Genomic DNA, 12,035 nt, shown 5'->3' with positions numbered 1-12,035 from the left:
AGAGAACAATGCGTTGGACTATTTCTAGACTTAACAAAAGCTTTTGACACAGTATTGCATGACCAATTCACAAATAAACTAAACCACTATGTTATAAGAGGGCAGTGGCATGGTTCAAGTCTTATTTACAAAACCGCAGTCAAATTGTTGAAATCTTACATACTTCTGTATCTGGATGCCTTTCTAAACCTTGTAAAGTATCATGTGGAGTCCCCAAGGCTCGATCCTGGGACCAATTTATTTTTTATCTACATAAATGACATGCCATCAAACTTAGAGCCAACTTTATATGCTGATGACACAAGTATAGTGCTGACTAGCAAAAATGAGCAAACACTTAATTCTAAAATCAAACACACAACAGACAGACATTCAGAGTTGTTCAGCAGCAACAAACTAACAATAAATAAAAACAAAACAGTAGCAATAAAATTCCGCCATCCAAGAAATAAAAGCAACAACATATCAACTGTAAATATAGAAAATGAAGACATTAAATTTGAAAATTCCACAAAATTTCTGGGCATATGGATACAAGATAATCTCAATTGGGACACCCATATTAACTATCTAGCAGGAAAATTAAGCAAAATCATATATGGCATAAGAATCATGAAAGATATTACAGAAAGGAACACAATAAAAACCATATATTTCAGTCTGTTCCAATCACAACTAACATATGGCATTATATTCTGGGGAAATGCAGCAAACAGCACAAAAGTATTTAATCTTCAGAAAAAAATTATTAAGAATTATGATGAGAAAGAAATGGAATAAACCATGTAGGGAAATCTTCAGGGAACTTGGCATTCTACCACTACCCTGCCTCTATATACTTACTTTATTATGGCATGTAAAAATGGATCTGTCAAAGTTCTCCAAATACAACAAGGAAGTACATCATTACAACACGAAGAATAACTCCAATCTTGCAGTTCCAATGCATAACACATCACTGCTTGAAAAAGGTCCAAAATCCACAGGAATCCAACAATACAACAAGTTATCAGATATAAAAACTACTGAACCAGTAGCCAAATTCAAAAAGAAATTAACAAATGATCTGTTGTACCATTATTTTTACTCAGCGAGTGAATTTTTGGACATCTAATCCATTAACTCAGTTTGGGTTGATGGAGTGGAGGTTCATGGATTCATCCAAAAGAGTGCTGGATGCAATCTTAAATGCTGTACCTGTTATGCTTATCACATGAGTGCAAATTTAGTATCATATTATAATGTTATTAGTCTTATCTTTATATGATCTCTCAATATTTAATATTATAATCCATTACAGAATATTATTTTTATATTGTAACTTTAACATGTCTAACTGGTGTTACTTTTATGTATTGACAGTAAAACTAATACAAGTACACACCTCCAAGTATAAATCTGTAATAGGATAAGGTATCATTTCATTGTATCTATATTACATTATTATATTTCATTGTATTAGTATATATTGTAATGTTTGACTGACATGTCCAATATCACAGCATGAAAATGCAAATGTGATTCATGCACGAAATAAATCTAAATCTATCAGAGTAAAAAAAAAAAAGCCAAAAGGTACAGTGCAACTCAGTACTGGAAAAAAAATCCCGGTGCATATCTTGGTTCAAAAGTAATAAAGAGGAACTCTAATAGATCAATATACAGGGTGGTTACTCTAGGAACATGATAAAATTCAATATAATTCCCAGTTTTCAAGGCAAACTATCAAAAAATTCAAGGGTACAAGCAGATGCTTCCTCTATTTCAACATTATGTATTACCGACGTTCACCAGCCACACACACACATATATTAACAAAATAATGGGTCTGTGCGATTCCTATGAATCCAAAAATTCTAATTTATTTCAATGAAACAGTATGGTGTGTATATATAAAATTCAATGTATTCAATTTAAGATGTAGAGTTTACATTTGCCATTTCAAATACTCAGGCTTCAAATACATGTACAAACAAAAGCCATAAATGTTATGGAATATATCATTCTATGAAAAATTGTCAATTGTATAAGAATTTCAAAAACAAATTACACAATCAACTTCATGATATCTTGCAATAATCTGTCTGTCAGATAGATTGTTCTGCAAAGGGCACTAACAAAATAAACGTATGGAGAGAAAATGCTGTTATATTTTTGATGCATCTTTCCTTTCCTTCCTTCCTAGATAAAAAAAAGCTAAACTGTGAAAAACTTACCTCGGGGCATTTGTAAATGTATGAATTCATTTTGATTTACAAAAGTTGCAATTTTTTACATAAAATTCACGCATAATTAGCCACCTTTATTTATTACAGTTGCTGCAGAAAACATATATTTCAGTATGGATAAATGTTCTGAACGTGTATATTTGTTACAGTGTTGTATCATCACGATCAAAGGGGGAGGAGGTGGACTATAAGATTATTGGAAATAGTATCAAGTCTGTCCTAATTATGATATTCAATAAAGCTGAGGTTCAAGTATAGTATTCATTAATTTCATTGAATCATTTTACAAAAGTACACATGAATGCTTTAGGAAGAAAAAATTGATAATTTTTGTATCATGCTGTCCTTTCTTCTTGTGTGGCGGTCATATTTTTTTCCATTTGAATTTCCTTTCCTATGAAGTCTCACATGTATATTAAGTATCTTCATAGGTAAAATCTATGTTCAAAATTAAACAATTAAAAGTATTCTCTTTGATGTGAAACCTAACTTGCACATAATGTATGGAAATTTTACTGTTGGGATTTAAAAGGTTCTTCATTGTGATGAATACTTAAAACTGTGTTTCAACAACAATCTTTTGAAGTATTCACAATAAAATAAATAAGACAGTCATATACAGTATTTTATTACAAAAATACAGGATATTACATACAGAGTGAAAAAAATAGAAAACAAAACATATAATTTTAATGTTCTGTCAGTTCAGATGAACCAGTAAAAATATATGCTGATTTCTGTAGAACAGAACTTTTTAAATATATTACATGTTATAACTTACAGAATTACTTAACATGCACAAAACAATATATTTATTTGGATTCACTTAGAGTAACATAAACTTGATCACAAATTCAGTGTGATTCAAAAGCATGGAACCACCCATATAATTTCTTCAGATATCAGTGAACATGAATGGAACCATATGAAGCAACTGGATGACAAATTGCTTTATCCCAGACTTATTTTACAAACCTAATCAAATATATCTTGAATTCAACTTAACTTCTTCAGATCGGAATAGGAACAAATTGACAGTTCAAAGTCATGCGAAATTTTCTGGAAAAAGAAAATGGTGAAATACAATTAACAATGTCCTTAATCATTTTCAATTTATTCTATATTAAAAACAAAGACTGCTATTCATCAATGTTTGTTCCTTGTTATGCAGTGTACAGTGGTGGAAAAAAGTTATTCCCCATAAGACTTTAATGGCAGTAAATAATGCCTGAAGGGCAGGCAACACACATTGCACCTTTAGGTGATTGGGTGATTCTGTCTGTCTCAAGAGCAATTTGTCTTTCATGCAAAAGCCAACAGGCACAGGAAATGTAGGAAAGTCACGTGACTTGTCAGGTGGAATGTTGTTAGTCAGAAAATTGCCTTTTCTCAAGCCAGGTCGCAGAACCGACAACAGCTACACATTATATCTCCAAAAATGATTCGCCTAAAAACATTGAACGAAACGTTAAAACAATTATTGCCTTAATTACATAGGCTAATATACTATATGTGCCACAGTAGCTCAGTCATTAGGGCGTTTTATTACCATGCGAGAGATCTGGGTTTCATCACCGACGAGGGAAAATCGGGATTTTGTCCACCTGTTCAAACTGCTCCAGTGCCCACCCAGCATCGTATAAACTGAGTACCTGGAGGAAACTCTGGGGGTGTAAGGTAGCCAGGGGCATGGTGATGATCACATCATCCCCACCTTCGGCCTGATGAAGAAAGCTTGGGGCCCTAACTCCACACCCCCTACATGCATTCATGGCTTGGTACAAAGCACAAGGTAGCACTTTGCTTTTTAATTTATTATACATCCCGATTTTGTAGGAACAGAACATCCCAATCTCTATGTGGGCTTTCTTCCAAGTTCCATTGGGATGTGAATAGGCTCCAGTTTTTCTTGACACAATTTATACATGTTATATTTCCTTTTAAGAACAACAGCCGATATCCTGTGTGTGGGGTGGAGGGGGGTATAATCCAAACATGTAAGGTGATCCTTTTCCCACTACTCCATTCTCAGAAATAAATCTCAATTCCACACACTGAAAATGTAGCACTTTCTACATCTTAGCATGCAAATATCTAGTAGCAAAGTAATGTGTGGAAAGAGAAAAAATAACGATTTGTAATGGCACTCTGGAAATTTCATAGTTTTTTCCCCAATTTGAACTGACATTCATAATATTCATTAACAATCCAAATATTGACTAAAGAATAGGTTAGTCGTTCTGCTACTTTAAATTCTTCATTAGTGTAGTCACCGTAACCGTCTGTCTTAGGTTTCCCGATGGTGCAGTGGTAGTGTCGTTACCTTATAATCCAGGAGTCCCAGGTTCGATATCCGGTGGAGGCACATAGTGGTTCGGATCCCACTTTGAACTGTAGATGCAGTTTCGATTAGCCTTACTGTGCATAAAGTGGTCTTAAAATACCAAATGAAAATAAAAATAAAAATCACCGTAACTCTCTACAAAGCCAGAGGATCCAGGTTCGAAACCTGTTGAGGCTTAGATGTAGTATTGCATTCGTATCATTACCCATCATATTCATTGTCGCGATTATCGCAAGAGGTAAAAATGTGACATAAAATAAGCCAAACAGATGCTTGGAATCAATCTGAATATTGGTTACGTTGGATACATGGTAGAATTGTCTTAAAAATCACTTCCTGTGATGTAATAGGGTTTTTGATTAGAGACCATTTGTATAATACATATCGTTGTTGCGAACAATAAGGGGTTTCACGTTCACCAAACTCTTTGGTTGTTTAGAAATTGTAAGGAAGAGGGATCTCTAAATTTCCGCTTTCACTTGTCAATGAAACTAACATAAGTTCAGTGTAGGTCAAAAAAGAGATTTACATATTGTTATGATATCTTTTAAATGTCACAAAAACAATACCAATAGAATACGATACTACGCCTTACGTTCCTGTAAATGTTCACCATTAGTCTGGTGAAAAAAAAGTAACAAAGATTTCGGTGTTTCCTTGAGCAAAGATAAGGCACCTGCTTGTAGCAAGCAAGCACCAACTGCTTCGATCAGTGATCTTCTATGCCGGAGTGACTCACAGAAGGCCTGCGCTTGTTCCAGTGTGAGTATTTTATTTTCTTCCTTCCAATCCACAGTTATAACATTCTAATATTTTCGTAAAATATGTAGTAAACAAGTTGTATACATTATGGTCTTCCAGAGTGTTGTTGCCTGCTATTTACATAAGGGAGATGGGGGTGTTGTAAACATTTCTGAACCAAAAGGTCGAGCACGAAGAAAAAGTTGTGTAAGCATTGGAGATAATAACAAGGTAATAGAAGTTGAAGGAAATGCTGGAATAAATTATATCAGAAATTGACTTTTCCGGATCTAGAAAATTCGGAAGTAATTTCTGAGCTGGGATTGTAATTGTTTTTCCAAACATTCAGTAGCAACCATGCACACTCTTTGATTTAATCATAATTATCCAAGGCACCACGTTATCTCAGACTCCCATCAGATTTTCTGTTTCTCAATCTAATTTAAAGTTACGTGATGCTAAAAATATGTGTAAGACATTTGTGATTTGTTTCAAATTCCTTCCAGAGGCCAGACACAACTCTAAAATCTAGGACACATCTGGAAATAAGAATGTTTTTTATAAACTCTTTTTATTTTCTTATTTAGCGTCATTCTTCTTTCACCTTTTGCTAATCGCGACAACGAGGATGGGTGATATGATGAAATTAATGAAGGAGCACTCACAAAGAACACCCATACGCACAATGGGATTCGAACCCAGGACATCAGACATCATAGCACACTGTGCTAACCACTCCATCACGGATGGAATTCTTAGAGCCCTAATCGTTCCACAATCATTTTTCCTATCTTTAACTACACACGAAACATAAAGAACAATCTAAATAAACAGGTGCCAGTTCGCACTCTAACTGTAAAAAAAACATATGCATTTGAAAATGTAAAATAATATTTATTTTTAGGTAGTTGTGATGTATTATTGTATAATAAAGAAAAATATTAGTGATAAAATGATGGAAGTAGAGGAACAAGGTTCCGAGTTCGAGTTCCGACCAAAATGGGTTCATTGTGTATGTTCATTCATGTCTTTAATGTAATTATAAATCGTCGTCATGAATAATTTAACTTCAGAGGAGGAAAACTGAGGTAATTACTAATGAAAACAATAACAAAACAAAATTTGATCTTAAAGCCCTGGCTTTGGGCTACAAATTCCATCACGGGGACTGGCACTTTACGCAGGTGTAGAAACGCTTTGTACAATTTCATGATATCGCAATTACATAATTGATGTGCAGCCACTTAACTGAACCCCTAAAAATTACTATTTTATTACTAAATTAGCATAATATCACATAGTTTATCAATTCATAATATGAGCCTCTTTGGTGCACTTTGTGGATTGTTTCATTGGTTGGTTGTCTTAATTAATGTTGCATTAATCAACATCAGGTTAATTGCGGCAGTCAAAGTGGAGGGAAAATGACAATGAAGCAGAATGAGGGGGGCCCTTGGTAACGATTAATGTCTACATTCATTAGTTTAGACTAATGAATATCGATTTGTCTTATCTTTTGTCAAGTAGTTGTTTTTAACTCCAATCTTTTTAAAGGACTTCTGGGTTGACAGCATGTGTGTTGCACGATGATGATTCGATGAAAACCACCATTTCAGTGAACTTTCTTGACAATGACTAATATCAGTAAAGAGAACATTTCCTTACGAGTAGCTGTTGTTAAGAAACAATTCCTGAAACTTTTTCTGGTGGACTCACGGCACCCAGCTGGTGCTTGTTATGACTGGGCCTGGGGGTATGACCCATGCTGCTGTCAATACTCAGTCCTTCCGAAGACGCCAGGTTCACCAGGCAAACCTAAGCAACAATTTTGTTATTTGGATTGCATAGACAACAGGCTTTAAGATGTTACGATAATGTAGGTCTCGTGGCCCAAGAACTACTTTCTCTGACTGTACCAAGATGCCATTGATCAAAGAGCACATTGACTCTAGCTTACATTGTGGTGGACAGTGCAAGAAAAGTTGCAGATCTCTTCAACTACAGACACATTGAGAGGTGGTTGGCTAATTGTTCATACAGCAGTGATGAAACTCGCACTGAAATTGATGCAAAGGGAACGTGTGTGTGGTCACTAAAGCAGCAACCATTGGTTTAGGTAATGCTTGTGAAAAAAGTTCTGTACGAATGCTGATATTGTTGATATTTAGAAGCACATCTGGGAAAAATTCAACCAACGAAAATTAAATTCATCAATTTTAAGCTCACAATAAATGTTACAATTTTTTTTTTTTCTCAGTGCAACAGAAGTTGGTGAGAGAAAGATATTTTTATGAAATACATCACTGGTTTCTAAATATCATTTTAACATGTTGTATTATGTAATCTCCTGAAATATAATCATGTGTACATAGCTGACAATGTGCACAGATCAGGCCAATAAAATCCCTATCCACAATGGTCACAATTTACAGGTGAAAGTGCCTGCTATTACTGCTTCCTTCTCTGTTTTGTATCCTGAAGAAGGTATAGGCATAAGAAATGGTTCGTCTGTTAAAATTCAAACATCAGTATCATCTTTCAACTACTGGTGGCATGTTTGAAAGAATGGTTGAGATCTCTGTAGGATACAGATATATTCCTCTTGATGTGCAGACAATTAATTCTGATAATGCAGATGTCAAGATCCTAAAGCATGTGAGATGTGCACAGTCAAGAGTTTTCTATTTAGAAATCCATTTAGAAACACTGATGGTATGATTTCTAAACATTCAATACAGATCTCTGTTTGCAATACTTCCTTAATGACTTCTGTTTGGTGTGTAATCTCCTCACATGCATAATAACTGTAAGTTTGCAGACAAAATATTTGATTCAAATTAAACAATTAACAGATTTTGTTTCATGTGTGCGTCTCCATACGTACTCTGAATATATCTTTATTGGAAAATATTGTCACAAATTCAGTTTCTCTGAGATGAAACATCCTCACATGTCTATTAAACTTATCTTTCCATCCAAAATATTTGTTACAAATTGAACAATTGAAAGGCTTTTCTTTAGCATGAATGCACATAGGCAAATTAAGATGTGTTTCATTCCCAAAACCTTTGTTGCAAATTGAACATTTTAAATATTACTCTTGAGTGTCAAGCTTTATGTGTACATTAAGTGTACACCTACAGACAAAACATCTTAAGAAATTCAACTATAGAAAAGCTTCTCCATACCGTGAATGCTCATATACGTATTATCCCTCCGTCATCCACACCATCAAAGTAGCACAAATGTCCTGCATGCAGCACTCAGTGCCGCCTCGGCAAAACCAACCTTATTTAAATGAATTATTGATGCAAAGCACTTACTGGAAGTCAGGCGATATATATTTGAATGAAAACAGTCCATTTTGGACATTTTCATTTGCTTAACTAAAACTATATAATCTAAAAACATTACAGAAAATATCACACAGAAGTATACACTTAGACTCTTGAAGCAAAGGCACCAAAATATTATTCAAAGGTAATTATAATGTTCCCATATAATGAAGGAACACAAAATTGAACTCAACATTTACAAAATTTTCAACATGTTTTTCAAAATGGTTTGAAATCATACAACTTATATGGGCTTAGAAAGGAACTATTTGTTCTAAAATTCAGTCAAAAACTTCCTGAATCTCAGAAAAAGGAATGAAATGAGTAAAACACAACTCAAAGTTAATTACAAAATATTAAAATTTTCAAATCTCCATATGTTCCTTCTACTTTTACGAGATCTACGTGGAAAGTGATATCCAAACGCAAATAAAATTAACCGAATTTTGTCACTTTTCAATATCATTATTTTCACAACTCTGACATTTCGTATGGGTTCTGCGATGGTTTCTTCATACAATTAATTTGCATTCCAAACAATGTACCGTCATTTTATTCTTCTTATATCCGCAAAATTCATGGTTGGAGTGCTATGATTTAAGATGGGAAACATTCCCACGCGAGGTACTGAGTGCCGCCTAAGGATGACTGGTCACTTCAGAGGCGTGTAAACAATTGAAAGAGCACTAGAAACAATGTGCGAATGTCTCTGTTTTCATGGAAAAAGTGTAGATGAGGTACCTAGTGCTTTCCAGACCATTGTTTCATTGGTAAGGAAAATAATTCAAAATTTCAGAGTGGGTTATGAAGGGTTAAGTTGGCCCATAGAAGCAAAACCCTTGTTGTAAAATCAACAATTAAAAGGCTTCTCTTTTGAGTGAATATTCATATATACATTAAGATGTATCTTACAGGCAAAATATTTATTGCAAATTGAACAATTGAAAGGCTTCTCTCCAGTGTGACGTCTAACATGTTCATTAAGATTAACTTTACAGGCAAAATCCTTGTTGCAAACTGAACAATTGAAAGGCTTCTGTTTTGAGTGAACATTCATATGTAAACTAAGATTCCTTTATGGGCAAAATACTTATTTCAAATTCAACAATTGAAAGGCTTCTCTTTAGTGTGAACTCTCACATGCTCATTAAGATCTCCTTTACGGACAAAATATTTATTGCAAATTGAACAATTGAAAGGCTTCCCTCCAGTGTGAACCCACAATTGCTCATTGAGTTGAACTTTACGGGCAAAATCTTTGTTGCAAATTGAACAACTGAAAGGCTTCTCGCCAGTGTGACCCATTAGATGCTTATTAAGTTCTCCATTATGGGCAAAAATTTGTATTACAAATTGAACAATTGAAAGGCCTATCTCCAGTGTGACGTCTAACATGCTCATTAAGATGAACTTTACGAGCAAAAACCTTTGTTTCAAATTGAACCATAGAAAGGTTTCTCTCCAGTGTGACACCTCACATGCTTATTAAGATCTCCTTTACAGGCAAAATATTTATTGCAAATTGAACCATAGAAAGGTTTCTATCCAGTGTGACACCTCACATGCTTATTAAGATCTCCTTTACAGGAAAATATTTATTGCAAATTGAACATTGAAAGGCTTCTCTCCTGTGTGACCACTCATATGCTCATTAAGATGATATTTACCTGGAAAATTTTTGTTGCAAATTGAACAAATTGGAATGATTCTTCTTAGTGTGAACAGTCATACGAGGTGTGGCTAGAAAAAAAACGGATTGATGTTGCTGTTGACAAACGACAAGCGCGTCAAGGTCAAGCGGTGCATAACGTGATATCCTGCCTATCGACTGTGTGATTTTCCAGGGTGTGCGGCGCTCAGTTCCGCTGTAGCTTGTGAACGAAGTGAACCGTGAATCTTTGCGCCGTCGGAAAAATGTTAAGTGTGAAAGTGGAACAGCATATCAATTTGAAGTTTCTTATGAAACTCGAAAAATCCACCACAGAAACTTATGGTTTGTTGAAGGAAGTATACGGAGATGAGTGTTTATCACGCACACAAGTGTTTGAGTGGTTTCATGGGTTTAAAGAGGGACGAGAAGTGATCGCGGACGACTCGCGTCCTGGACGGCCTTGCATGTCAAAAACGGAATCAAACATTGCAAATGTCGGTGAACTGATTCGAAAAGATCGTCACTTGAGTATTCGAGCTATTGCAAAACAACCAACATTATTACATTACGGTGCTGATGACCCTTCGTGAGCGAATAAGAAGACGACGACCTGATTTGTTGAAAAGCAAGTAATGGATTCTTCATCAGGACAATGCTTCCTTCCACATGGCATTGTCAGTCAAGGCTTTTTTGGCCAACCATGGGATGGATACCAGTGTTAGAACATCCACCCTATTCGCCGGATATAACTCCGTGCGATTTTTTTTTTTATTCCCAAAGGTCAAATCAGCACTGAAATCAACCAGATTTACGACCGTAGAATCTGTGAAAATCAAAGCGACGGAGGTCATGAACATGGTTTCAGAAAATGATTTCCAGCACTGCTTCCAGAAATGGAAGATTCGTATGGAGCGGTGTATCAATAGTTCAGGGGAGTACTTTGAAGGGGATAATGTTCGTATTGTACAAAATAACCAATAAAATATTTTGTAGCAACAGTCCGGTTTTTTTCTAGCCACACCTTGTATGTATACTAAGTTCTCCTTGACGGGCAAAATTTTTATTACAAATTAAACAATTGAAAGGCCTATCTCCAGTGTCACGTCTAACATGTTCATTAAGATTAACTTTACAGGCAAAATCTTTCTTGCAAACTGAACAATTGAAAGGCTTCTGTTTTGAGTGAACATTCATATGTAAACTAAGATTTCCTTTACGGGCAAAATATTTATTGCAAGTTCAACAATTGAAAGGCTTCTCTTTACTGTGAACTCTCACATGCTCATTAAGATCTCCTTTACGGACAAAATATTTATTGCAAATTGAACAATTGTAAGGCTTCTCTCCAGTGTGAACCTACAATTGCTCATTGAGTTGAACTTTACGGGCAAAATCTTCGTTGCAAATTGAACAACTGAAAGGCTTCTCGCCAGTGTGACCCATCAGATGTTTATTAAGTTCTCCATTATGGGCAAAAATTTGTATTACAAATTGAACAATTGAAAGGTCTAAATCCAGTGTGACGTCTAACATGCTCATTAAAATGAACTTTACGAGCAAAAACCTTTGTTTCAAATTGAACCATAGAAAGGTTTCTCTCCAGTGTGACACCTCAAATTGCTTATTAAGATCTCCTTTACAGGCAAAATATTCATTGCAAATTGAACATTGAAAGGCTTCTCTCCTGTGTGACACCTCACATGCTTATTAAGATCTATTTTACAGGAAAGTATTTA

At 35.0% G+C, this 12,035-nt stretch overlaps 1 protein-coding gene across 1 annotated transcript in view; it reads right to left on the bottom strand.

The window, feature by feature from the left end:
• Positions 1-2,888: 2,888 nt before the first annotated feature.
• Positions 2,889-12,035, bottom strand: part of LOC145982936 (uncharacterized) — a 67,694-nt gene continuing 58,547 nt past the window's right edge. The window contains exon 4 of the mRNA XM_083116233.1: positions 2,889-3,287. Coding sequence (XP_082972359.1) covers positions 3,239-3,287 — 49 coding nt within the window. The 3' untranslated portion in view covers positions 2,889-3,238. The remainder of the gene's footprint in view (positions 3,288-12,035) is intronic.

The sequence above is a fragment of the Lepisma saccharinum genome, unplaced genomic scaffold (assembly GCF_977018435.1).
Source record: "Lepisma saccharinum unplaced genomic scaffold, izLepSacc3.1 HAP1_SCAFFOLD_471, whole genome shotgun sequence".
In the NCBI taxonomy this organism is placed as follows: domain Eukaryota; kingdom Metazoa; phylum Arthropoda; class Insecta; order Zygentoma; family Lepismatidae; genus Lepisma; species Lepisma saccharinum.
The sequence above is the reverse complement of the archived record's forward strand: the minus strand, read 5'-3'. Positions and strand labels throughout refer to the sequence as shown.